This window comes from Anomaloglossus baeobatrachus, chromosome 5 (assembly GCF_048569485.1).
Source record: "Anomaloglossus baeobatrachus isolate aAnoBae1 chromosome 5, aAnoBae1.hap1, whole genome shotgun sequence".
NCBI lineage: Eukaryota > Metazoa > Chordata > Amphibia > Anura > Aromobatidae > Anomaloglossus > Anomaloglossus baeobatrachus.
Genome location: NC_134357.1, coordinates 348,890,714 through 348,917,667, shown reverse-complemented (window position 1 = coordinate 348,917,667; position 26,954 = coordinate 348,890,714). Strand labels below are relative to the sequence as shown.

Below are 26,954 nucleotides of genomic sequence, written 5' to 3'. Positions count from 1 at the left end.
GTGAGCTCTATCCTGTACCCGTGAGACAGAATGTCTCACACTCAATGGTCATTGACCTATGGCAGCTAAATATCGCCAAGGCGGGAGAGCCTGCTACCGACCGAGGCCGCAAGTCATGAGGAAGCCGCCTTGGAAGCGGGTTTTCAGACTGTCGCTTTTTTGGGCGAGACTGAGCCCGCTAAGAATCTTAGCTCCTCTGATCCTTTTGAGTCCACATTGGACGAGGAAAAATGGGACCTGCCCGAGCCTCGAAAAGGCCGAAAACCCCGACTGCCTCTTGCTCTGTTGGGGTTTGTTGTGTCCGGGCTGAGGAAAGGATGAATCCTTACCCCTGGACTGTTTGATGGTTACATCCAACGCTCACCAAACAGTCGGTCAGCAGAAAAAGGCAACTGGTTAGGCAACCTTTTTTGGAAGCAGAATCTGCCTTCCATTCACTTAACGAGCAGACCAGGCTCTGCTTAAAAACACGGAGTAGCGGAGGCTACCGCCGCACGGTTCGCAGAGTCCAGGACAACCTGAATCGCGTAAGAAACAAATGCAGACATTTGAGAGGTTAAGGATGCCACCTGCGGCACAGATGTACGTGTAACCGTGTCAATCTGTGTAAGACAAGCTGAAATAGCTTGGAGTGCCCCAAGGGAGAGAATGCCGGAGCCAACGGTGCGCCGACAGCCTCATAGATGGCTTTCGACCAGAGATCCATCTGTCTGTCAGTGGCATCTTTGAGTTTGCAGTTCCATCTCCCACTGCAACTATGGATCTAGCTACAAGCCTGGAGATTGGAGGATGCCGCTCGGGACATTGGGTCCAGTCCTTGACCAAGTCAGGGGACAGGGATAACGTGTATCCTAAGCCGTTTGGAGAAGCGCATATCTGGATAAGCGTGGTGTTCCTGGACTGCCTCTCTGAAGGCAGAGTGGTCCAGAAAAATACGTGAAGCTGACTCCTCCACTGGAGGAGCTGTGAGAAATAACCCACATTCTATAGATGGACGCTATAAGATTATTTACTATGGCGTCACAATCAGGTGTATCCAGATTGAGAGCGGTCTCAGGATCAGAATCCTGAGCCGCTACTTCCGCCTCATTACACAGCGAGTCCTTCTGTTAGGACCCTGATGAAACCGAGGCCGCTCATAGCGAGCCCACTTAGGCTGTCTGGGACTGACGTCCGTGCAGAGCCGTGACTCTGGGATGCGTGTGACATTCCCGGAGCTGTTAGTTATTCACACTGAGGGGGGCCATGGATCAATGATTCAACAGTGCCCATATTGTGAGAGACATGTCCGGACTGCTAGGCTTCTAGTATCATAGCCATAGTCTCAGAAAAACTGTCAGTAAATACTGCAGACACCGTCCTCATCCCCTGGCCATTAGTGCATACAATGGGAGTCTATGTACCTGCCGGCCGTATAGCCGTACATGCTGTACCAGCTGTATAGAAAAACATGTGGTTCTGCACCTTTGTTTTACACAGAGAATATGCTGATAACTCCTCCGCATAATCCAGGAGGGTATATACAACGTGCGACCAAACAGTGCAATGTATATAGTACAAGCATATCTATAAGTGCACTTCTGCCCTAGTGGGGTTAGCACCACAGGTGCTGCTTAACGCCTGTTACAGCGATTGTGTGACTATCAGAATGCCAGGGTCTTCCACACTTGTCTCTGTATCGTACAGAAACTGACACTAATGGCTGCCGGTGTCCTTGTAGAGAAGGAAGCCGTGGGCGTGCCTGAGAAAGTGCGGGAATCCGGATTCACAGTGCACACAGTGAGAGGGGTGGAGTATGCAAAACATACTCCAGCTCTCAGCTCTGCTCTATGCAGCGTCACGCCCCTACCCTGACTGTCAGGGCTGTGGGCGGTAACGAAGGGAGACTAGGCCCAGAAGCCGGGGACTCTAGTTATCAGCGCGGCCGCCGTAAAAGCGCGGGCCGCGCTGAAGTCCCCGGCGCACCACAAGTGCCAGCCGCGCCGCTGCCAGCGGCCGGCGCGACCGATTCCTGGAAGTGGCCAGCGTCCCGCCCCTCTCCTGACTGGCAGGTCTGGGGGCGGGAACGAACGGAAGCAGGCCGCAAAAGCCGGGGACTCTAGTTATCAGCGCGGCCGCCGTAAAAGCGCAGGCCGCGCTGAAGTCCCCGGCGCACTACAAGTGCCAGCCGCGCCGCAGTCCCAGCGGCCGGCGCGACCAATTCCCATAAGTGAGCCTGCTTCAGCAAAGCTGAATGAGGCCATGGCACAGGCGCCGCAGCGCTGATGTCCCCCGGCGCACTACAACACCCAGCATGCTGCGGTGTGAGCGCCAAATGCACGGGGACACAGAGTACCTTGAGGAAGCAGGGCCATGTCCCTGATGTACTCCGCTCCATCCAGCATCTTCTCCAGGGGCTGTAGATGGAGCACGGTCTCAGTGCCTGGAGACCGGTAAATCCCACTTCACCCAGAGCCCTGTAAAAAGGGATGGGGAAGGAATCAGCATGTGGGCTCCTGCCGCCGTACCCGCAATGGGTACCTCAACCTTACAAACACCTCCGACATACAGTGGGGTGAGAAGGGAGCATGCTGGGGACACTATATGTGTCCTCTTTTCTTCCATCCGACATAGTCAGCAGCTGCTGCTGACTAAAAAGTGGAGCTATGCGTGGATGTGTTGCCTCCTTCGCACAAAGCACAAAACTGGTGAGCCAGTGATCCCACTGGGGGTGTATAGCCAGAAGGGGAGGGGCCTTACACTTTTAAGTGTAATACTTTGTGTGGCCTCCAGAGGCAATAGCTATACACCCAATTGTCTGGGTCTCCCAATGGAGCGACAAAGAAATCCCTGATCAGAGCACCAAGATAGGAATATCTTCCACGTCCTGTGGTAGATCTTGGCGGACGTTGGTTTCCTAGCCTGTCTCATAGTGGCAATGACGTCTTGAGATAACCCTGAAGACGCTAGGATCCAGGACTCAATGGCCACACAGTCAGGTTGAGGGCCGCAGAATTCAGATGGAAAAACGGCCCTTGAGACAGCAAGTCTGGACGGTCTGGTAGTGCCCACGGTTGGCCCACCGTGAGATGCCACAGATCCGGGTACCACGACCTCCTCGGCCAGTCTGGAGCGACGAGGATGGCGCGGCGGCAGTCGGCCCTGATCTTGCGTAACACTCTGGGCAACAGTGCCAGAGGTGGAAACACATAAGGGAGTTGAAACTGCGACCAATCCTGAACTAAGGCGTCTGCCGCCAGAGCTCTGGGATCTTGAGACCGTGCCATGAATGCCGGTACCTTGTTGTTGTGCCGGGACGCCATGAGGTCGACGTCTGGCACCCCCCAGCGGCAACAGATCTCCTGAAACACGTCCGGGTGAAGGGACCATTCCCCTGCGTCCATGCCCTGGCGACTGAGATAATCTGCTTCCCAGTTTTCCACGCCTGGAATGTGAACTGCAGATATGGTGGAGGCCGTGGCTTCCACCCACATCAAAATCCGCCGGACTTCCTGGAAGGCTTGCCGACTGCGTGTGCCGCCTTGGTGATTGATGTATGCCACCGCTGTGGAATTGTCCGACTGAATTCTGATCTGCTTGCCTTCCAGCCACTGCTGGAACTCCTTCAGGGCAAGATACACTGCCCGTATTTCCAGAACATTGATCTGAAGCGAGGACTCTTGCTGGGTCCACGTACCCTGAGCCCTGTGGTGGAGAAAAACCGCTCCCCACCCTGACAGACTCGCGTCCGTCGTGACCACCTCCCAGGATGGGGGTAGGAAGGATTTCCCCTTCGATAATGAAGTGGGAAGAAGCCACCACCGAAGGGAAGCTTTGGTCGCCTGAGAGAGAGAGAGACGTTCCTGTCGAGGGACGTCGGCTTCCTGTCCCATTTGCGTAGGATGTCCCATTGAAGTGGACGCAGGTGAAACTGCGCGAACGGAACTGCCTCCATTGCTGCCACCATCTTCCCCAGGAAGTGCATGAGGCGCCTCAAGGGGTGTGACTGGCCTTGAAGGAGAGATTGTACCCCTGTCTGTAGTGACCGCTGCTTGATCAGTGGAAGCTTCACTATCGCTGAGATGGTATGAAACTCCATGCCAAGATATGTCAGCGATTGGGCCGGTGTCAGATTTGACTTTGGAAAATTGATGATCCACCCGAAACTCTGGAGAGTCTCCAGGGTAGCGTCGAGGCTGTGTTGGCATGCCTCTAGAGAGGGTGCCTTGATCAACAGATCGTCCAAGTACGGGATCACCGAGTGACCCTGAGAGTGGAGGACCGCTACTACAGTAGATATCACCTTGGTGAAAACCCGTGGGGCTGTTGCCAGGCCGAACGGCAGTGCCACGAACTGCAGGTGTTCATTTTCTATGGCGAAGCGCAAGAAGCGCTGGTGTTCTGGAGCAATCGGTACGTGGAGATATGCATCCTTGATATCGATCGATGCAAGGAAATCTCCTTGGGACATTGAGGCGATGACGGAGCGGAGGGATTCCATCCGGAACCGCCTGGTCTTTACGTGTTTGTTGAGAAGTTTCAGGTCCAGGACAGGACGGAAAGACCCGTCCTTCTTTGGGACCACAAACAAATTGGAGTAAAAACCGTGACCCTGTTGCTGAATAGGAACAGGGACCACCACTCCTTCTGCCTTCAGAGTGCCCAGCGCCTGCAGAAGAGCCTCGGCTCGCTCGGGAGGCGGGGATGACCTGAAGAATCGAGTCGGGGGACGAGAGGTGAACTCTATCTTGTAACCGTGAGACAGAATGTCTCTCACCCAACGGTCTTTTACCCGTGGCAGCCAGGTGTCGCAAAAGCGGGAGAGCCTGCCACCGACCGAAGATGCGGAGTGGGGAGGCCGAAAGTCATGAGGAAGCCGCTTTGGTAGCGGCACCTCCGGTGGCCTTTTTAGGACGTGACTTAGACCGCCATGCATCAGAGTTCCTTTGATCTTTCTGAGGCCCTGTGGACGAGGAGAATTGGGACCTGCCCGCGCCCCGAAAGGACCGAAAACTCGACTGCCCCCTCCTCTGTTGGGGTATTTTCGGTTTGGGCTGGGGTAAGGATGTATCCTTTCCCTTGGATTGTTTGATGATTTCATCCAAACGCTCGCCAAACAATCGGTTGGCAGAAATTGGCAAACTGGTTAAGCGCTTTTTGGAAACAGAATCTGCCTTCCATTCCCGTAGCCACAAGGCCCTGCGGAGTACCACCGAATTGGTGGCTGCAACCGCCGTACGGCTCGCAGAGTCCAGAACAGCATTAATAGCGTAAGACGCAAATGCCGAAGTCTGTGTGGTTATGGACGCCACCTGTGGCGCGGACGTGCGTGTGGCTGCGTCGATTTGCGCTTGACCTGCTGAGATAGCTTGCAGCGCCCATACGGCTGCGAATGCTGGGGCAAAAGAAGCGCCGATAGCTTCATAGATGGATTTCAACCAGAGCTCCATCTGCCTGTCAGTGGCATCTTTGAGTGAAGCCCCGTCTTCCACTGCAAGTATGGATCTAGCTGCCAGTCTGGAGATTGGAGGATCCACTTTGGGACACTGAGCCCAACTTTTGACCACGTCAGGGGGAAAGGGATAACGTGTATCCTTAAGGCGCTTAGAAAAACGCTTATCTGGACAAGCATGGTGATTCTGGACTGCCTCTCTGAAATCAGAGTGGTCCAGAAACATACTCTGTGTACGCTTGGGAAACCTGAAACGGAATTTCTCCTGCTGTGAAGCTGACTCCTCCACCGGAGGAGCTGAGGGAGAAATATCCAACATACGATTGATGGACGCAATAAGGTCGTTCACTATGGCATCCCCGTCCGGAGTATCAAGATTGAGAGCGGCCTCAGGATCAGAATCCTGATCAGCTGTGTCCGCATCATCAACTAGAGATTCCCCCCGCTGAGACCCTGAACAATATGAGGATGTCAAGGGAATTGTCAAGCGAGCTCGCTTAGTCGGTCTGGGGCCGGGGTCTGTGTCAGAACCCTCAGCCTGGGATCCATGAGACACCCCAGGAGGACATTGTTGGTCCAACTGAGGTGGGCCGGGGACAAAGATTCAACAGAGTCCCTGTGCTGAGATACCGGCCTGGACTGCAAGGCTTCTAGTACCTTAGCCATAGTCTCAGAGAGTTTTGCAAACTCTGTCCCAGTCACCTGAACAGTGTCAGCAGGTGGCTCCCCCTGGGCCCCCCTTAGCAGAGGCTCTAGCTGAGTAAGTGCCACAGGGGCCGAACAGTGCACACAATGAGGGTCAGTGGAACCTGCCGGTAGCGGGGTCATACATGCGGCGCAGGCAGCATAATAAGCCTGTGTTTTGGCACCCCTGCCTTTCGTGGGCGCCATGCTATTATCTTCCCTGAGTAACACAATAGGGTATATAGCCAGAAATCAACTGTGCACCATACAGTGTAAAATATGTATACCATAAACATATAATGTTACACTACTGCACAATGGGGCTAGCACCACAGGTGCTGCTTACCACCCGCTTCAAGCGGTTGTGAGGCCACCAGAGTCCCTGCCTGGGTCTCCCAGACTTTGTCCCCCTCTGCTGCGTCCGAGGAGCTGACAGGAATGGCTGCCGGCGTCCTGAGGAGAGGAGGGAGCCGTGGGCGTGACCCAGAAAGAGCGGGAACTGGTGCCCCACTGTGCACAGTGAGGGGGGTGGAGTATGCAAAGCATGCTCCAGCCCTCAGTGCTGCTCGTTCTGTGCAGCGTCCCGCCCTTCCCCTGCCTGTCAGGGCTGTGGGCGGGAGAAAAGGAAACTAGGCCGCAAAAAGCCGGGGACTCTAGTAATAAACGCGGCCGCCGTAAAAGCGCGGCCGGCGCGAAAGTCCCCGGCGCACTACAAGTCCCAGCCGTGCCGCAGTGTTTCCCTGGCAGCGGCGGTTAGTGCGGCAGTCCCTATACATAAACACACTCAGCAGCGCCGAGTGTGTAATGGCACATATTAACCCGGTCAGCGCCGCGGTCCCCGGTGCACTAGCACACCCAGCAATGCTGGAGTGTTGCTGTGCGCGGTCCCCACGGGGACACAGAGTACCTCCAAGTAGCAGGGCCATGTCCCTGAACGATACCCGGCTCCTATCCAGCAGTCTCCCAGGAGATGTGGATGAAGCACGGTCTCAGTGCCTGGAGACCGATAGGATCCCACTTCACCAGAGCCCTGAGGGGGATGGGGAAGGAAAGCAGCATGTGGGCTCCAGCCTCCGTACCCGCAATGGATACCTCAACCTTAACTACACCGCCGACAAAAGTGGGGTGAGAAGGGAGCATGCTGGGGGCCCTATATGGGCCCACTTTTCTTCCATCCGATATAGTCAGCAGCTGCTGCTGACCAATCTGTGGAGCTGTGCGTGCGTGTCTGACCTCCTTCGCACAAAGCAAAAAACTGAGGAGCCCGTGGGAGCACGGGGGGTGTATAGGCAGAAGGGGAGGGGCTTAACACTTTTAGTGTAATACTTTGTGCGGCCTCCGGAGGCATAGCCTATACACCCAATTGTCTGGGTCTCCTAATGGAGCGACAAAGAAACAGCATGTGGGCTCCAGCCTCCGTACCCGCAATGGATACCTCAACCTTAACAACACCGCCGACAAGAGTGGGGTGAGAAGGGAGCATGCTGGGGGCCCTGTTATGGGCCCTCTTTTCTTCCATCCGACATAGTCAGCAGCTGCTGCTGACTAAGCTGTGGAGCTATGCGTGCATGTCTGCCTCCTTCGCACAAAGCATGAAAACTGAGGAACCCGTGATGCACGGGGGGTGTATAGGCAGAAGGGGAGGGGCTTTACACTTTTTAAAGTGTAATACTTTGTGTGGCCTCCGGAGGCAGAAGCTATACACCCAATTGTCTGGGTCTCCCAATGGAGCGACAAAGAAAGAAGGGAATTTTGTTACTTACCGTAAATTCCTTTTCTTCTAGCTCTTATTGGGAGACCCAGACGATTGGGGTATAGCTACTGCCCTCTGGAGGCCACACAAAGCACTACATTAAAAGTGCAAGGCCCCTCCCCCTCTGGCTATACCCCCCCGTGGTATCACGGGTTCTCCAGTTTTAGTGCCAAAGCAAGAAGGAGGAAGCCAATAACTGGTTTAAACAAATTAACTCCGAATAACATCGGAGAACTGAAAAACCGTTCAACATGAACAACATGTGTACCCGCAAACAACAAAAAAACATCCCGAAGGACAACAGGGCGGGTGCTGGGTCTCCCAATAAGAGCTAGAAGAAAAGGAATTTACGGTAAGTAACAAAATTCCCTTCTTCTTCAGCGCTCTATTGGGAGACCCAGACGATTGGGACGTCCAAAAGCTGTCCCTGGGTGGGTAAAGAAATACCTCATGTTAGAGCTGCAAAACAGCCCTCCCCTACGGGGGTGTCACTGCCGCCTGCAGGACTCTTCTACCTAAGCTGGCATCCGCCGAAGCATAGGTATGCACCTGATAATGCTTGGTGAAAGTGTGCAGACTCGACCAGGTAGCTGCCTGGCACACCTGTTGAGCCGTAGCCTGGTGTCGCAATGCCCAGGACGCACCCACGGCTCTGGTAGAATGGGCCTTCAGCCCTGATGGAACCGGAAGCCCAGCAGAACGGTAGGCTTCAAGAATTGGTTCTTTGATCCATCGAGCCAGGGTGGCCTTAGAAGCCTGCGACCCTTTGCGCTTACCAGCGACAAGGACAAAGAGTGCATCCGAACGGCGCAAGGGCGCCGTGCGGGAAATGTAGATTCTGAGTGCTCTCACCAGATCCAACAAATGTAAATCCTTCTCATACCGATGAACTGCATGAGGACAAAACGAAGGCAAAGAGATATCCTGATTAAGATGAAAAGAGGATACCACCTTCGGGAGAAACTCCTGAATGGGGCGCAGCACTACCTTGTCCTGGTGGAAGACCAGGAAGGGAGCCTTGGATGATAGCGCTGCCAGCTCAGACACTCTCCGAAGAGATGTGATCGCTACCAGAAAAGCCACTTTCTGTGATAGTCTAGAAAGTGAAACCTCCCTCAGAGGCTCGAAGGGCGGCTTCTGGAGGGCAACTAGTACCCTGTTCAGATCCCATGGATCTAACGGCCGCTTGTACGGGGGTACGATATGGCAAACCCCCTGTAGGAACGTGCGCACCTTAGGAAGGCGTGCCAAACGCCTCTGAAAAAAGACGGATAGCGCCGAGACCTGACCTTTAAGGGAGCCGAGCGACAAACCTTTTTCTAACCCAGATTGCAGGAAAGAAAGAAAGGTAGGCAATGCAAATGGCCAGGGGGACACTCCCTGAGGAGAGCACCAGGATAAGAATATCCTCCACGTTCTGTGGTAGATCTTAGCGGACGTGGGCTTCCTAGCCTGTCTCATGGTGGCAACGACCCCTTGGGATAATCCTGAAGACGCTAGGATCCAGGACTCAATGGCCACACAGTCAGGTTCAGGGCCGCAGAATTCCGATGGAAAAACGGCCCTTGGGACAGTAAGTCTGGTCGGTCTGGTAGTGCCCACGGTTGGCCGACCGTGAGCTGCCACAGATCCGGATACCACGCCCTCCTCGGCCAGTCTGGGGCGACGAGTATGACGCGGCTGCAATCGGATCTGATCTTGCGTAGCACTCTGGGCAAGAGTGCCAGAGGTGGAAACACATAAGGGAGCCGGAACTGCGACCAATCTTGCACTAGGGCGTCTGCCGCCAGCGCTCTTTGATCGCGAGACCGTGCCATGAAGGTTGGGACCTTGTTGTTGTGCCGGGACGCCATGAGGTCGACGTCCGGCCTTCCCCATCGGCGACAGATTTCCTGAAACACGTCTGGGTGAAGGGACCATTCCCCTGCGTCCATGCCCTGGCGACTGAGGAAGTCTGCTTCCCAGTTTTCTACGCCGGGGATGTGAACTGCGGATATGGTGGAGGCCGTGGCTTCCACCCACATCAGAATCCGCCGGACTTCCTGGAAGGCTTGCCGACTGCGTGTCCCCCCTTGGTGGTTGATGTATGCCACCGCTGTGGAGTTGTCCGACTGAATTCGGATCTGCCTTCCTTCCAGCCACTGCTGGAAGGCTAGTAGGGCAAGATACACTGCTCTGATTTCCAGAACATTGATCTGAAGGGTGGACTCCTGCTGAGTCCACGTACCCTGAGCCCTGTGGTGGAGAAAAACTGCTCCCCACCCTGACAGACTCGCGTCTGTCGTGACCACCGCCCAAGACGGTGGTAGGAAGGATCTTCCCTGTGATAATGAGGTGGGAAGAAGCCACCAATGCAGAGAGTCCTTGGCCGTCTGGGAAAGGGAGACTTTCCTGTCCAGGGATTTTGACTTCCCGTCCCATTGGCGGAGAATGTCCCATTGAAGTGGGCGCAGATGAAACTGCGCAAACGGAACCGCCTCCATTGCCGCCACCATCTTCCCGAGGAAGTGCATGAGGCGTCTTAAGGAGTGCGACTGACTTTGAAGGAGAGCCTGCACCCCAGTCTGTAGAGACCGCTGCTTGTCCAGCGGAAGCTTCACTATCGCTGAGAGAGTATGAAACTCCATGCCAAGATACGTTAGTGATTGGGTCGGTGACAGATTTGACTTTGAGAAGTTGATGATCCACCCGAACGTCTGGAGAGTCTCCAGTGCAACAGTCAAGCTGAGTTGGCATGCCTCTTGAGAGGGTGCCTTGACCAGTAGATCGTCCAAGTAAGGGATCACAGAGTGTCCCTGAGAGTGCAAGACTGCTACCACTGCCGCCATGATCTTGGTGAACACCCGTGGGGCTGTCGCCAGACCAAATGGCAGAGCTACGAACTGAAGATGGTCGTCTCCTATCACGAAGCGTAGAAAGCGTTGGTGCTCTGTAGCAATCGGCACGTGGAGATAAGCATCCTTGATGTCTATTGATGCTAGGAAATCTCCTTGAGACATTGAGGCAATGACTGAGCGGAGGGATTCCATCCGGAACCGCCTGGCGTTCACATGCTTGTTGAGCAGTTTTAGGTCCAGAACAGGACGGAATGAGCCGTCCTTTTTTGGCACCACAAAGAGATTGGAGTAAAAACCTTGACCTCGTTCCTGAAGAGGAACAGGGACCACCACTCCTTCTGCTCTTAGAGAATTCACCGCCTGCAGAAGGGCATCTGCTCGGTCGGGATGTGGGGAAGTTCTGAAGAACCGAGGCGGAGGACGAGAACTGAACTCTATCCTGTACCCGTGAGACAAAATGTCTGTTACCCACCGGTCTTTGACCTGTGGCAGCCAAATGTCGCAAAAGCGGGAGAGCCTGCCACCGACCGAGGATGCGGAGGGAGGCGGCCGAAAGTCATGAGGCAGCCGCCTTGGAAGCGGTACCTCCGGTTGCTTTCTTAGGGCGTGAGTGAGCCCGCCAGGAATCAGAGCTCCTTTGCTCTTTCTGAGTCCCTTTGGACGAGGAGAATTGGGGCTTGCCCGAGCCTCGAAAGGACCGAAACTTTGACTGCCACTTCCTCTGTGGAGGTTTGCTTGATCTGGGGTGGGGTAAGGAGGAGTCCTTACCTTTGGACTGTTTAATGATTTCCGCCAATTGCTCACCAAACAGTCTGTCTCCAGATAATGGCAAGCTGGTTAAACATTTTTTAGAAGCAGAATCTGCTTTCCATTCCTTTAACCACAAGGCTCTGCGCAAAACTACAGAGTTGGCGGATGCCATTGAGGTACGGCTCGTAGAGTCCAGTACCGCATTGATAGCGTAGGTCGCAAACGCAGACATTTGCGTAGTTAGGGACGCCACCTGCGGCACTGCTGGACGTATGAGAGAGTCCACCTGTGCCAGACCAGCTGAAATAGCTTGGAGCGCCCACACGGCCGCGAATGCTGGAGCAAACGACGCGCCAATAGCTTCATAGACAGATTTCAACCAAAGGTCCATCTGTCTGTCATTGGCATCTTTAAGTGAAGCCCCATCCTCCACTGCAACTATGGATCTAGCTGCAAGCCTGGATATTGGAGGGTCCACTTTTGGACACTGGGTCCAGCGTTTGACCACGTCAGGGGGAAAAGGATAACGTGTATCCTTAAGGCGTTTAGAAAAACGCTTGTCCGGATAAGTATTGTGTTTCTGGATGGATTCTCTGAAGTCAGAGTGGTCCAGAAAAGTACTCAATTTACGCTTGGGATACAGGAAATGGAATTTCTCCTGCTGTGCAGCTGCCTCCTCTGCAGAAGGGGCTGGGGGAGAAATATCCAACAGCCTATTGATGGCCGCTATAAGGTCATTTACCATGGCGTCACCATCTGGCGTATCCAAATTGAGTGCGGCGTCAGGACAAGACTCCTGATCACCCACCTCTGAGCCATCATATAGAGACCCTTCTCGCTGAGACCCTGATCCGCGTGATGACGTGGAGGGTCTCTCCCAGCGAGCTCGCTTAGGCGGACTGGGACTGTCATCGGAGTCAGAGCCCTCAGCCTGTGATGCCTGGGACCCCCTTGAATTACGGATTAATTCCAGCTGAGGGGGGCCGGGGAACATAGACACAGCGGTGTCCATGGTCTGAGCAACTGGCCTGGACTGCAAGGTCTCCAGGATTTTTGTCATAGTCACAGACATTTTATCAGCAAAGACTGCAAATTCTGTCCCCGTCACCGGGGTAGGGTTCACAGGCGTCTCTGCCTGGGCTACCACCACAATAGGCTCTGGCTGACGAAGTGCCACTGGGACTGAACATTGCACACAATGAGAGTCGTTGGAGCCTGCTGGTAGATTAGCCCCACATGCTGTACAAGCAGTGTATACAGCCCGTGCCTTGGCACCCTTGCGTTTTGCGGATGACATGCTGTTGTCTCCTCAAAGCAATATAGGGTGTACAGCCAAGAAGCGACCTTACAGAGCAGTACACAAATATAACACTGTGGCACTAGTGGGGCCGCACGTATGTGCTGCTTACCGCCCGCTTAGCGCGGGTGTGTGGTCGCCAGAAACCTCTAGCCTGGGTCCCTCAGAGCCTGCGTCCGTTCTCCAGCCAGACTGCATGTGTATAATGGCTGCCGGCGTCCTGGGGAGCTGCAAGCCTGGGGGCGGGCCTAGGGCGTGCACAGAGAAAAAGCGCGAAGCCTGTGTCCTACTGTGCTCAGTGAGAGGGCTGGAGCATGTAAATCGTGCTCCAGCCCTCGGCGCTGCCGATTGAACAACGTCTCTCCCCTACCCTGATTGACAGGGTGGGGGGCGTTAACGAAGCGGAGCTAGGCCGCAGAAAACCGGGGACTAAAGTTAGAAGCGCCGCCGCCGTAAAAGCGCGGTCGGCGCGTCCCCGGCGCACTACAAGTCGCAGCTGCGCCGCCGCTCCAGGGGCGGTCGGCGCGGCGATCCACACACATAAAGTCCCCCAGTAATCTGCGGGGACTATAAGCCCAGCGCACGGCGCTACAGTCCCCGGCGCACTAGCACACCCAGCAAGCCTGGGGTGTGCGTGGCCTGCCATACGGGGACACAGAGTACCTGAAAGTTGCAGGGCCTTGTCCCTGAACGGCACTCCCGCTCCACATCCAGCAGGTTCAATGGGTCTGTGGATGGAGCCCGGCCTCAGGGCTTGGTGGCCGGTAAGATCCCACTTCCTCAGAGCCCCTCAGGGGGATGGGGAAGGAAAACAGCATGTGGGCTCCAGCCTCCGTACCCGCAATGGGTACCTCAACCTTACAAACCACAAGTGGGGTAAGAAGGGAGCATGCTGGGGGCCCCATATGGGCCCTCTTTTCTTCCATCCGATAGTCAGCAGCTACTGCTGACTAAATAGTGGAGCTATGCGTGGATGTCAGACCTCCTTCGCACAAAGCAGAAAACTGGTGAGCCAGTGATCCCACTGGGGGTGTATAGCCAGAAGGGGAGGGGCCTTACACTTTTTAGTGTAATTGCTTTGTGTGGCCTCCGGAGGCAGTGCTATACACCCAATCGTCTGGGTCTCCCAATGGAGCGCCGAAGAAAGTATTACACTTTAAAAAGTGTAACCCCTCCCCTCTGCCTATACACCCTCCCGTGGACCACGGGCTCCTCAGTTTGGTGCAAAAGCAGGAAGGAGAAAACTTATAAATTGGTCTAGGGTAAATTCAATCCAAAGGATGTTCGGAGAACTGAAGACCATGAACCAAAAGAACAAATCAACATCAACAACATGTGTACACAAAAGAACAACCAGCCCGAAGGGCACAGGGGCTAGAAGAAAAGGAATTTACGGTAAGTAAACAAAATTCCCTTTTTCTTTGTCGCTCCATTGGGGAGACCCAGACAATTGGGACGTCCAAGAGCAGTCCCTGGGTGGGTAAAGCAATACCCCAATAAAAAGAGCCGAAAACGGCCCCCTCTTACAGGTGGGCAACCGCCGCCGCCACTCGCCTACCTAGACTGGCGTCTGCCGAAGCATAGGTATGCACTTGACAGTGCTTCGTGAAAGTGTGCAAGCTAGACCACGTAGCCGCCTGACACACCTGCTGAGCCGTCGCCCGGTGCCGCAATGCCCAGGACGCACCTACAGCTCTGGTAGAATGGGCTTTCAACCCTGAAGGGAGCGGAAGCCCAGAAGTACAGTAGGCCTCGAGAATCGGTTCCTTGATCCACCTAGCCAAGGTGGACTTGGAGGCCTGAGAGCCCTTACGCTGGCCAGCGACAAGGACAAAGAGCGCGTCTGAACGGCGCAGGGGCGCCGTGCGAGACACGTAGATCCGGAGTGCTCTCACTAGATCCAAAGAGTGCAAATCCTTCTCACACTGGTGAATTGGATTAGGGCAAAAGGAAGGCAAGGAGATATCCTGATTTAGATGAAAAGGGGATACCACCTTAGGAAGGAATTCCGGGGACAGGACGCAGAACCACCTTATCCTGGTGGAAAACCAGGAAAGGAGATTTGCATGACAGCGCTGCAAACTCAGACACTCTCCGAAGAGATGTGACTGCAACCAGGAAGGCCACCTTCTGAGAAAGATCCCAAGGTTCCAACGGACGTTTGTAAGGTGGGACCATGTGGCAAACCCCCTGCAGGAATGTGCGGACCTGTGGAAGTCTGGCTAGCCGCGTTTGAAAAAAACACGGAGAGCGCCGACACTTGGCCCTTGAGAGAGCCGAGGGACAAACCCATATCCATTCCAGATTGTAGGAATGAAAAATGTGGGTAAGGCAAACGGCCATGGAGAAAAACCGTTATCAGAGCACCAGGATAAGAATATTTGTCAAGTCCTGTGATAGATCTTGGCGGACGTTTGTTTCCTGGCTTGTCTCATGGTGGCAATTACATCCTGAGATAACCCTGAAGACGCTAGGAGCCAGGACTCAATGGCCACTACAGTCAGGTTGAGGGCCACAGAATTCAGATGGAAAAACGGGCCTTGGGACAGCAAGTCTGGGCGGTCTGGAAGTGCCCACAGTTGACCCACCGTGAGATGCCACAGATCGGATACCACGACCTCCTCGGCCAGTCTGGAGCGACGAGAATGGCGCGACGGCAGTCGGACCGGATTTTGCGTAGTACCCTGGGCAGCATCGCCAGAGGGGGAAACACATATGGCAGGTGAAACTGCGACCAAAGCGTCCGAGGCCAGAGCTCTGTGATCCTGAGACCGTGCCATGAAGGCCGGGACCTTGTTGTTGTGTCGTGACGCCATGAGATCGACGTCCGGCGTTCCCCAGCGGCGGCAGATCTCTCGAAACACGTCTGGGTGAAGAGACCATTCCCCCGCGTCCATGCCCTGACAACTGAGAAAGTCTGCTTCCCAGTTTTCTACGCCCGGGATGTGAACTGCGGAGATGGTGGAGCCTGTGGCTTCCACCCACTGCAGAATCCGCCGGACTTCCTGAAAGGCTTGACGACTGCGAGTGCCGCCCTGGTGGTTGATGTAGGCGACGGCAGTGGCGTTGTCCGACTGGATTCGGATCTGCCTGCCCTCCAGCCACCGATGGAAAGCCAATAGGGCTAGATATACTGCCCTTATCTCCAGGATATTGATCTGAAGGGATGATTCTATTGGAGTCCAGGTTCCTTGAGCCCTGTGGTGAAGAAAGACCGCTCCCCGACCTGACAGGCTCGCGTCCGTGGTGACCACGGCCCAGGTTGGGGGTAGGAAGGATTTTCCCCGGGACAGAGATGTGGGGAGGAGCCACCACCGGAGTGATGTCCTGGTTGCGAGGGAAAGAGACGTTCTTGTCGAGGGAAGCCGAACTCTTGTCCCATTTGCGAAGAATGTCCCATTGGAGTGGCCGTAGATGGAATTGCGCAAACGGCACTGCCTCCATAGCTGCAACCATCTTCCCCAGGAAGTGCATGAGGCGCCTTAAGGAGTGTGACTGACCCCGAAGAAGGGACTGCACCCCCGCCTGCAGAGAAAGCTGTTTGTCCCGCGGTAGCTTGACTAACGCTGGCTGGGTATGAAACTCCATCCCGAGGTAAGTCAGTGATTGGGTCGGCGTCAACTTGGATTTCGGGAAATTGATGAGCCACCCGAACTGTTGGAGAGTCGCCAAAGTGACGGTAAGACTCCGTTGACACGCCACCAGAGAAGGAGCCCTGACTAGGAGATCGTCTAAGTAAGGGATCACCGAGTGGCCCTGAGAGTGCAGGACCGCCACGACGGATGCCATGACTTTGGTGAAAACCCGTGGGGCTGTCGCCAGGCCGAAAGGCAGTGCCACGAACTGGAGGTGTTCGTCCCCGATGGCGAAACGCAGGAAACGTTGGTGTTCGGGTGCGATCGGTACATGGAGATAAGCATCTTTGATGTCGATCGATGCTAGGAAGTCTCCTTGTGACATCGAGCCGATGACCGAGCGGAGAGATTCCATCCGAAACCGTCTGATTCTCACATGCCTGTTGAGCAGCTTGAGGTCCAGAACGGGACGGAATGATCCGTCCTTTTTTGGCACCACGAACAAGTTGGAGTAAAATCCGCGACCACGTTCCGGAAGGGGAACGGGAATCACAACTCCTTCCATCTTCAGAGCGTCCACTGCCTGAAAAAGTGCGTCGGCCTGTGCGGGGGGTGGGGAGGTTCTGAAGAAACGAGCCGCAGGTCGAGAGCTGAACTCTATCCTGTAACCATGAGACAGAATGTCTCTCACCCAACGGTCTTGAACGTGTGGCCACCAGGCGTCGCCAAAGCGGGAGAGCCTGCCACCGACCGAGGATGTGGCTGGATGAGGACGAGAGTCATGAGGAGGCTGACTTGGAGGCAGTGCCTCCCGCGGCCTTTTGGGGGCGTGGCTTGGACCACCACGCATAGGAGTTCCTCTGGCCTTTCTCCGGCCTGATGGACGAAGAGGATTGGGTCTTGACGGGGGGACGAAAAGACCGAAACCTCGATTGGATCTTCCTCTGCTGAAGTCTCTTAGGCTTGGACTGGGGCAAGGAGGAGTCCTTTCCCGAGGATTCCTTGATAATCTCATCCAACCGTTCGCCAAACAAACGGTCGCCAGAAAAAGGCAAACCAGTTAAGAACCTTTTGGAGGCAGAGTCTGCTTTCCATTCGCGCAGCCACATGGCCCTGCGGACTGCCACGGAGTTAGCTGATGCCACGGCCGTACGGCTAGCGAAGTCCAGGACGGCGTTCATGGCGTAGGACGAAAAAGCTGATGCCTGAGAAGTCAAGGATGCAACATGCGGAGCAGAATTCCGCGTGACGGCATTAATCTCAGTCAGACATGCCGAGATTGCTTGGAGAGCCCACACTGCCGCAAAGGCCGGGGCGAAAGACGCGCCCGTAGCCTCATAAATAGACTTCACCAAGAGCTCTGTGTCAGTGGCATCTTTCAGGGATGAGCCATCGGCAACAGACACAACGGACCTAGCAGCCAATCTAGAGACTGGAGGATCCACCTTGGGGGAGTTTGCCCAGCCCTTAACGACTTCAGGTGGAAAAGGATAACGCGTGTCAGTGTGCCGCTTAGCAAAGCGCTTGACCGGAACCGCTCTGGGCTTCTGGACAGCGTCCCTGAAGTTAGAGTGATCAAAAAACGTATTGCGAGTACGTTTGGGAAATCGAAATTGGTGTTTCTCCTGCCGAGAAGCCGGCTCCTCTGCAGGAGGAGGTGGGGGAGAGAGATCCAACACCTCGTTGATGGATGAGATAAGATAATTTACTAAGGCGTCCCCTTCAGGGGCATCAAGGTTAAGAGTGAATTCAGGGTCAGAGCCCTGAGCTCCCACATCCGCCTCGTCTTCCTGAGTCCTCAAGCTGGGATCCAGAGCAGCGTGAGGAGGGCGGGGAAGAGTCCCAGCGAGGCCGCTTAGCCGGCCTGGGGCTGCGATCCGGGCAGGAGTCCTCCGCCTGGGACCTAGGAGCTATGCTGGGAGCGCGCTGCAGCGCGGACCGAGAAGAACCTGGGGAAGACAAACGAACAGGGGCCGGGGACTGTGAAGGGCCCGGTCTGGACTGCAATGCCTCAAGGAGCTTAGATGACCATTTGTCCATAGACTGTGCAATGGATTGAGAAAGTGACAGAGTGTCTCAGCGAAAGAAGCCAACGACGGTGTCTCTGTCCCTGCTGACTGCTCAGGGGGAGCAGGGGTATCTACAGGAGCCGAGGGGCCCACAAGTGCCCGAGGCTCCGGCTGAGCAAGCGTGGCAGGGGTCGAGCATTGATCACAGTGAGGGTAGGTGGATCCCGCAGGCAACATAGCCCTACAAGAGGTACAGGCCACGAAAAACATCTGTGCCTTAGGGGCTTTGCTCCTTGTGGACGACATGCTGTAAGCAATAGGTGTCTCTTAGGAGAGTGACCACTGAGGGAATATGGGAAAGGGTTATACAGCCGTTCCGAATATATATATCTATATCTATCTATCTATATATATATATATATATATATATACACATATCTACCTACATCTACCTACATCTATCTACATCTATCTATCTCCCGGCACCCTAGGGGGACCAGCACCGGGTGACCGGTGTGGCTTACCAACCGCTGGTGTCCTCCAGATTCCGTGTCGTGGGTCACCCGGAGCTGTAGAGCTGTGCAGCTGCAGCATACACCGGCAGAATGCCAAACATGGCCGCCGGAGCTCTCATGGGGGGTGTGGAGCCATGGGCGGCGCCGGCAAAAGGCGGGAATCTGGAGGCCCCATAGTGGTCAATGAGAGGGGAGGGGAGACATGCAAAGATGCTCCAGCCCGCTGTCGTTAATCCCGCCCTTACCCCTGACAGGCAGGCCCGGGGGGCGGGATTTTTCGGACTAGGCCGCGGTGAAGCCGGGGACTAAATTTAAGGTCGTGCCCGACAAGCAGGCACGGTCGGCGCGGAAGTCCGATGAAAAAACAACGGACGGTGCTACTAGGGAGAAGGGCGACCTCTCTCCCTGTACCGTCCCCACATGGAGACACAGAGTACCTTCAAGGAGCAGGGCCCGGTCCCTGGGGGTGAAGACAATCCGGTCCGGCAGGTTCCACCAGGGGCTGCGGATGGAGCACGGTCTCAGCAGGTGAATGACCGGTGAGGCTCCCACTTCTCCCAGAGCCGCATAAGGGATGGTGAAGGAGACGGCATGTGGCTCCAGCCCTTGTACCCGCAATGGGTACCTCAACCTTAACAACACCGCCGACGTAGTGGGGTGAGAAGGGAGCATGCCGGGGACCCCATAGGGGACCTCTTTTCTTCCATCCGTCATACTATGTAAGAGAATTTTTTTTTTTTTGAGTGGATGTGTGCCTCCTTCCACACAAAGCATAAAACTGAGGAGCCCGTGGCCCACGGGAGGGTGTGGGTTACACTTTTTAAAGTGTAATACTTTGTGTGGCCTCCAGAGGCAGAAGCTATACACCCAATTGTCTGGGTCTCCCAATGGAGCGACAAAGAAATCATCATCTATGAACGCCAGCTCTCTTTTGGGGTCCTCTGATCACGTCATAAGTACACCAATGGGAGCGAGGAATGACGCACTACCCACCAATGCAAGTTAAATTCCCACTGTCAAAGATTGACAGCGGGATGTGACTGGTAAACAGCAGTGGACTGATTTCTGATCCACCCGTGGCTGTTTAGAGGCACATAGTGGCTGATTAAATCAGCCGACGTATAGGGAAAGAGCCCACATCAAAGGAAGGGACATGACCTTTGACGTAAATGTGCGAAGGGGAAAATCACCATTTGAAATTTACTGCTAATTGGCTTTCAGTGCACAAGATTTCACACCCTATCCGATTTCCCAGCCACTTTGCCTACCTCTGGTCTACGAATGATCTGGCTGCTCAGTTTGAAATCTCAGCAGTGATCAGTCACACACAGAACGGAGACAGCCGGAGGGGGACAGGGAATCACAGACAGGGAGGAGAAGACCTAATTAGTAGAAAACTTCGAATGATAATTACAGAACCATCATAAAAGCAAATTTCTTCAAAAGGTATCAACGTTATCAGTATTACAAGCGTGAAGGCCCCGTCACACACAGATAAATCTTGGGCAGATCTGTGGTTGCAGTGAAATCATGGACATATTGTTCCATTTGTACACAGCCACAAACCTGGCACTGATTTGCAGTGAAATTGTGGACAATCAGTGCCAGGTTTGTGGCTGTGTACAAATGGAACAATATGTCCATGATTTCACTGCAACCACAGATCTGCCAAAGATTTATCTCTGTGTGTGACGGGGCCTTTATTACAGACGTCTATACATTACAAAATCGTGCTCAGAGGTTTTTGCAAACACTAAAACTTCACAATTTACATAAACTATTGATTGCAATTAAGTTAGATAGAATTGACATGGGTTTATAATAAAATGTAAAAATAAGTGATGGCTAGTGTGAGTAACTTAGGAAGCATACCTTCTGCAAGCCTTGCCATAAGCTGAAGTCTACCAGTAGTACCAAGGTCTATTCCAGTTCGCTCAAGCTCATCACTATCCAAAAATGAACTGGCATTTGAAGCATCAGTGCGTTCTGTCACATGTCCAACCTTCATGGGACGCCCAGCCAGTTCAAATCCATTTAGTTGCTCCAGAGCTTTTTTGGCACATTCAGAATCAGAAAACTATAAGTGATAAATAAGAAAAATATAAAAAGTGATCTGAATGTTGAAGGCTTCTACGCACTGTTACAAAAACTGGTGATTGTAATACTTACAGTAATAAATCCATATCCCTTTGAGCGACCAGTTTCACTATCCATCATCAACTGAATACTCTCAATCTTGAGAAAAAAAAACAGTATTTATTATTAGAGAAATAAGCAATACAAAAAAAAAATAATTATACGTTTATTTTTACACTCACTCTGCCAAATGGTTCAAAAATGCCACGCAGCATATCTTCTGTTATGTTAAAATGAAGAGATCCAACATATAACCTCATTGGCCCCGCAGTGCCTTTCTGCAAGTTATTGGCCATTGCGGCAGCTCTGTTCTTTTCCGCCTGTAAAGAGAAAAAAATTCAAGACACCATTATTGCTTAACTTGGGAACTTGTGTAGTCAAACCATAAAATGTGCAGTCACACGATACCACATGTATATTCATTAACTTACCTGGGAGGCCTGCACTATGATAGGAACACCCAAGACTCTTTGTCCTGTTAAACCAATTGCTAGGGGTACCGAGCTAACATCAACAAACTCGACGTAAGCTATCCCCTTAGAACGCCTGGAATTTCTGTCAGAGATCATCCTTACATCACGAACCTAAGAAAAAGATTTTTAAAAATAACCCAACATATAATAACATACATACACAGACTGATTTTGCAAAGTATGGCAGATTGACAAGATGCTTATTAAAGATGCATTGCTTACCTTGCCAACCGTTGAAAAAAATTCTTCTAAGTCTCTTGGGCGGATTCTTGCTGCCAGTTGCATACAAAATACAGTGCGGGCATCTCTTTCTTCTGGTGATAGATTATCAATTGGTCCTCTATTATTAATAATAAAAAAACAAAAAAACAACACGTTTACAGAAAGGAAGTAAGCATTATTCATCAGTTTGTACAGAGAGAATCTGTTTTAATTAACAGCTGTATGCTATAGTCTAGTAAAATACAGGGCAATTCAAAAAGGATTGTGCAAAATTTTAGCCTCAATATTCCAAGCTGAGCGAACACACAAATTTATTAATATGAAAATACATTATCCTCTCTCTCTCATATCCTTGAATAAGGACTCCATTATTTCAGTGATTTGTAGTCTCAGGGAATTCCTATCCTCTGGCTAGGGGAGATACACAGAGTCCGTGATGTAGCGCCAAAGATAGAGGTTGCAGGTCATTAGATCTGGCAATCATGGAAACTAGCACAATATTGGTGAATTTACAAGAAACAGGGCATCACTGAAACAGGAGTCAATATCGGAGGTTATAATGGCACACATCTTAACAGAACTTCATATAGAAGGGAACACTGTACTCTTCTTTCACTTATTCAATGAAACAGAATAAAGGTTTGTTTGCAAAACAAGTGTGGTTTTTATTATTTGGTGACAGAAACGTGACGTTTCGGCATCACAGGCCCTTATTCATATAGTTGCTCAATGATAGAAGAGGAAGAGTTCAGAAGAGTGAAGAATAAGAAAGAAGGGAATTTTGTTTACTTACCGTAAAATTCCTTTTCTTCTAGCTCCTATTGGGAGACCCAGACAATTGGTGTATAGCTTCTGCCTCCGGAGGCCACACAAAGTATTACACTTTAAAAAGTGTAACCCCTCCCCTCTGCCTATACACCCTCCCGTGGATCACGGGCTCCTCAGTTTTGGTGCAAAAGCAGGAAGGAGAAAACTTATGAATTGGTCTAGGGTAAATCCAATCCGAAGGATGTTCGGAGAACTGAACCATGAACCAAAAGAACAATTCAACATGAACAACATGTGTACACAAAAGAACAACCAGCCCGAAGGGAACAGGGGCGGGTGCTGGGTCTCCCAATAGGAGCTAGAAGAAAAGGAATTTACGGTAAGTAAACAAAAGAAGGGAATTTTGTTACTTACCGTAAATTCCTTTTCTTCTAGCTCCTATTGGGAGACCCAGACGATTGGGTGTATAGCACTGCCTCCGGAGGCCACACAAAGCACTACACTAAAAAGTGCAAGGCCCCTCCCCTTCTGGCTATACACCCCCAGTGGGATCACTGGCTCACCAGTTTTAGTGCAAAAGCAAGAAGGAGGAAAGCCAATAACTGGTTTAAACAAATTCACTCCGAAGTAACGTCGGAGAACTGAAAACCGTTCAACATGAACAACATGTGTACCCGAAAAACAACCAAAAATCCCGAAGGACAACAGGGCGGGTGCTGGGTCTCCCAATAGGAGCTAGAAGAAAAGGAATTTACGGTAAGTAACAAAATTCCCTTCTTCTTCGGCGCTCCATTGGGAGACCCAGACGATTGGGACGTCCAAAAGCTGTCCCTGGGTGGGTAAAGAAATACCTCATGTTAGAGCTGCAAAGACAGCCCTCCCCTACGGGGAGGCAATTGCCGCCTGCAGGACTCTTCTACCTAGGCTGGCGTCCGCCGAAGCATAGGTATGCACCTGATAATGTTTGGTGAAAGTGTGCAAACTCGACCAGGTAGCTGCCTGGCACACCTGTTGAGCCGTAGCCTGGTGTCGTAATGCCCAGGACGCACCCACGGCTCTGGTAGAATGGGCCTTCAGCCCTGATGGAACCGGAAGCCCAGCAGAACGGTAGGCTTCAAGAATTGGTTCTTTAATCCATCGAGCCAGGGTGGCCTTGGAAGCCTGCGACCCTTTGCGCTTACCAGCGACAAGGACAAAGAGTGCATCCGAGCGGCGCAGGGGCGCCGTGCGGGAAATGTAGATTCTGAGTGCTCTCACCAGATCCAACAAATGTAGATCCTTTTCATACCGATGCACTGCATGCGGATAAAAGGAAGGCAAGGAGATATCCTGATTAAGGTGAAAAGAGGACACCACCTTAGGGAGAAACTCCTGAATGGGGCGCAGCACAACCTTGTCCTGGTGGAACACCAGGAAAGGAGCTTTGCATGACAGCGCTGCTAGTTCAGACACTCTCCGAAGAGACGTGACCGCTACCAGAAGAAGGGAATTTTGTTACTTACCGTAAATTCCTTTTCTTCTAGCTCCTATTGGGAGACCCAGACGATTGGGTGTATAGCACTGCCTCCGGAGGCCACACAAAGCAATTACACTAAAAAGTGTAAGGCCCCTCCCCTTCTGGCTATACACCCCCAGTGGGATCACTGGCTCACCAGTTTTAGTGCAAAAGCAAGAAGGAGGAAAGCCAATAACTGGTTTAAACAAATTCACTCCGAAGTAACGTCTGAGAACTGAAAACCGTTCAACATGAACAACATGTGTACCCGAAAAACAACCAAAAATCCCGAAGGACAACAGGGCGGGTGCTGGGTCTCCCAATAGGAGCTAGAAGAAAAGGAATTTACGGTAAGTAACAAAATTCCCTTCTTCTTCGGCGCTCCATTGGGAGACCCAGACGATTGGGACGTCCAAAAGCTGTCCCTGGGTGGGTAAAGAATACCTCATGTTAGAGCTACAAGACAGCCCTCCCCTATAGGGAGGCAACTGCCGCCTGCAGGACTCTTCTACCTAGGCTGGCGTCCGCCGAAGCATAGGTATGCACCTGATAATGTTTGGTGAAAGTGTGCAGACTCGACCAGGTAGCTGCCTGGCACACCTGTTGAGCCGTAGCCTGGTGTCGCAATGCCCAGGACGCACCCACGGCTCTGGTAGAATGGGCCTTCAGCCCTGATGGAACCGGAAGCCCAGCAGAACGGTAGGCTTCAAGAATTGGTTCTTTGATCCATCGAGCCAGGGTGGCCTTAGAAGCCTGCGACCCTTTGCGCTTACCAGCGACAAGGACAAAGAGTGCATCCGAACGGCGCAAGGGCGCCGTGCGGGAAATGTAGATTCTGAGTGCTCTCACCAGATCCAACAAATGTAAATCCTTCTCATACCGATGAACTGCATGAGGACAAAACGAAGGCAAAGAGATATCCTGATTAAGATGAAAAGAGGATACCACCTTCGGGAGAAACTCCTGAATGGGGCGCAGCACTACCTTGTCCTGGTGGAAGACCAGGAAGGGAGCCTTGGATGATATCGCTGCCAGCTCAGACACTCTCCGAAGAGATGTGATCGCTACCAGAAAAGCCACTTTCTGTGATAGTCTAGAAAGTGAAACCTCCCTCAGAGGCTCGAAGGGCGGCTTCTGGAGGGCAACTAGTACCCTGTTCAAATCCCATGGATCTAACGGCCGCTTGTACGGGGGTACGATATGGCCAACCCCCTGTAGGAACGTGCGCACCTTAGGAAGGCGTGCCAAACGCCTCTGAAAAAAGACGGATAGCGCCGAGACCTGACCTTTAAGGGAGCCGAGCGACAAACCTTTTTCTAACCCAGATTGCAGGAAAGAAAGAAAGGTAGGCAATGCAAATGGCCAGGGGGACACTCCCTGAGCAGAGCACCAGGATAAGAATATCCTCCACGTTCTGTGGTAGATCTTAGCGGACGTGGGCTTCCTAGCCTGTCTCATGGTGGCAACGACCCCTTGGGATAATCCTGAAGACGCTAGGATCCAGGACTCAATGGCCACACAGTCAGGTTCAGGGCCGCAGAATTCCGATGGAAAAACGGCCCTTGGAACAGTAAGTCTGGTCGGTCTGGTAGTGCCCACGGTTGGCCGACCGTGAGCTGCCACAGATCCGGATACCACGCCCTCCTCGGCCAGTCTGGGGCGACGAGTATGACGCGGCTGCAATCGGATCTGATCTTGCGTAGCACTCTGGGCAAGAGTGCCAGAGGTGGAAACACATAAGGGAGCCGGAACTGCGACCAATCTTGCACTAGGGCGTCTGCCGCCAGCGCTCTTTGATCGCGAGACCGTGCCATGAAGGTTGGGACCTTGTTGTTGTGCCGGGACGCCATGAGGTCGACGTCCGGCCTTCCCCATCGGCGACAGATTTCCTGAAACACGTCTGGGTGAAGGGACCATTCCCCTGCGTCCATGCCCTGGCGACTGAGGAAGTCTGCTTCCCAGTTTTCTACGCCGGGGATGTGAACTGCGGATATGGTGGAGGCCGTGGCTTCCACCCACATCAGAATCCGCCGGACTTCCTGGAAGGCTTGCCGACTGCGTGTCCCCCCTTGGTGGTTGATGTATGCCACCGCTGTGGAGTTGTCCGACTGAATTCGGATCTGCCTTCCTTCCAGCCACTGCTGGAAGGCTAGTAGGGCAAGATGCACTGCTCTGATTTCCAGAACATTGATCTGAAGGGTGGACTCCTGCTGAGTCCACGTACCCTGAGCCCTGTGGTGGAGAAAAACTGCTCCCCACCCTGACAGACTCGCGTCTGTCGTGACCACCGCCCAAGACGGTGGTAGGAAGGATCTTCCCTGTGATAATGAGGTGGGAAGAAGCCACCACTGCAGAGAGTCCTTGGCCGTCTGGGAAAGGGAGACTTTCCTGTCCAGGGATTTTGACTTCCCGTCCCATTGGCGGAGAATGTCCCATTGAAGTGGGCGCAGATGAAACTGCGCAAACTGAACCGCCTCCATTGCCGCCACCATCTTCCCGAGGAAGTGCATGAGGCGTCTTAAGGAGTGCGACTGACTTTGAAGGAGAGCCTGCACCCGAGTCTGTAGAGACCGCTGCTTGTCCAGCGGAAGCTTCACTATCGCTGAGAGAGTATGAAACTCCATGCCAAGATACGTTAGTGATTGGGTCGGTGACAGATTTGACTTTGAGAAGTTGATGATCCACCCGAACGTCTGGAGAGTCTCCAGTGCAACAGTCAAGCTGAGTTGGCATGCCTCTTGAGAGGGTGCCTTGACCAGTAGATCGTCCAAGTAAGGGATCACAGAGTGTCCCTGAGAGTGCAAGACTGCTACCACTGCCGCCATGATCTTGGTGAACACCCGTGGGGCTGTCGCCAGACTAAATGGCAGAGCTACGAACTGAAGATGGTCGTCTCCTATCACGAAGCGTAGAAAGCGTTGGTGCTCTGTAGCAATCGGCACGTGGAGATAAGCATCCTTGATGTCTATTGATGCTAGGAAATCTCCTTGAGACATTGAGGCAATGACT

At 53.1% G+C, this 26,954-nt stretch overlaps 1 protein-coding gene across 3 annotated transcripts in view; it reads right to left on the bottom strand.

Annotated features, from left to right (window-relative positions):
- RBM39 (RNA binding motif protein 39) overlaps positions 1-26,954 on the bottom strand; it is a 134,342-nt gene that overhangs the window by 37,080 nt on the left and 70,308 nt on the right. For all 3 annotated transcript variants that reach the window (XM_075349896.1, XM_075349895.1, XM_075349897.1), the window contains 5 exons: positions 21,683-21,800; positions 21,419-21,571; positions 21,170-21,307; positions 21,021-21,086; positions 20,724-20,928 (listed from right to left, as the gene is read on the bottom strand). In XM_075349896.1, the coding sequence (XP_075206011.1) occupies positions 20,724-20,928; positions 21,021-21,086; positions 21,170-21,307; positions 21,419-21,571; positions 21,683-21,800 (680 nt within the window). The remainder of the gene's footprint in view (positions 1-20,723; positions 20,929-21,020; positions 21,087-21,169; positions 21,308-21,418; positions 21,572-21,682; positions 21,801-26,954) is intronic.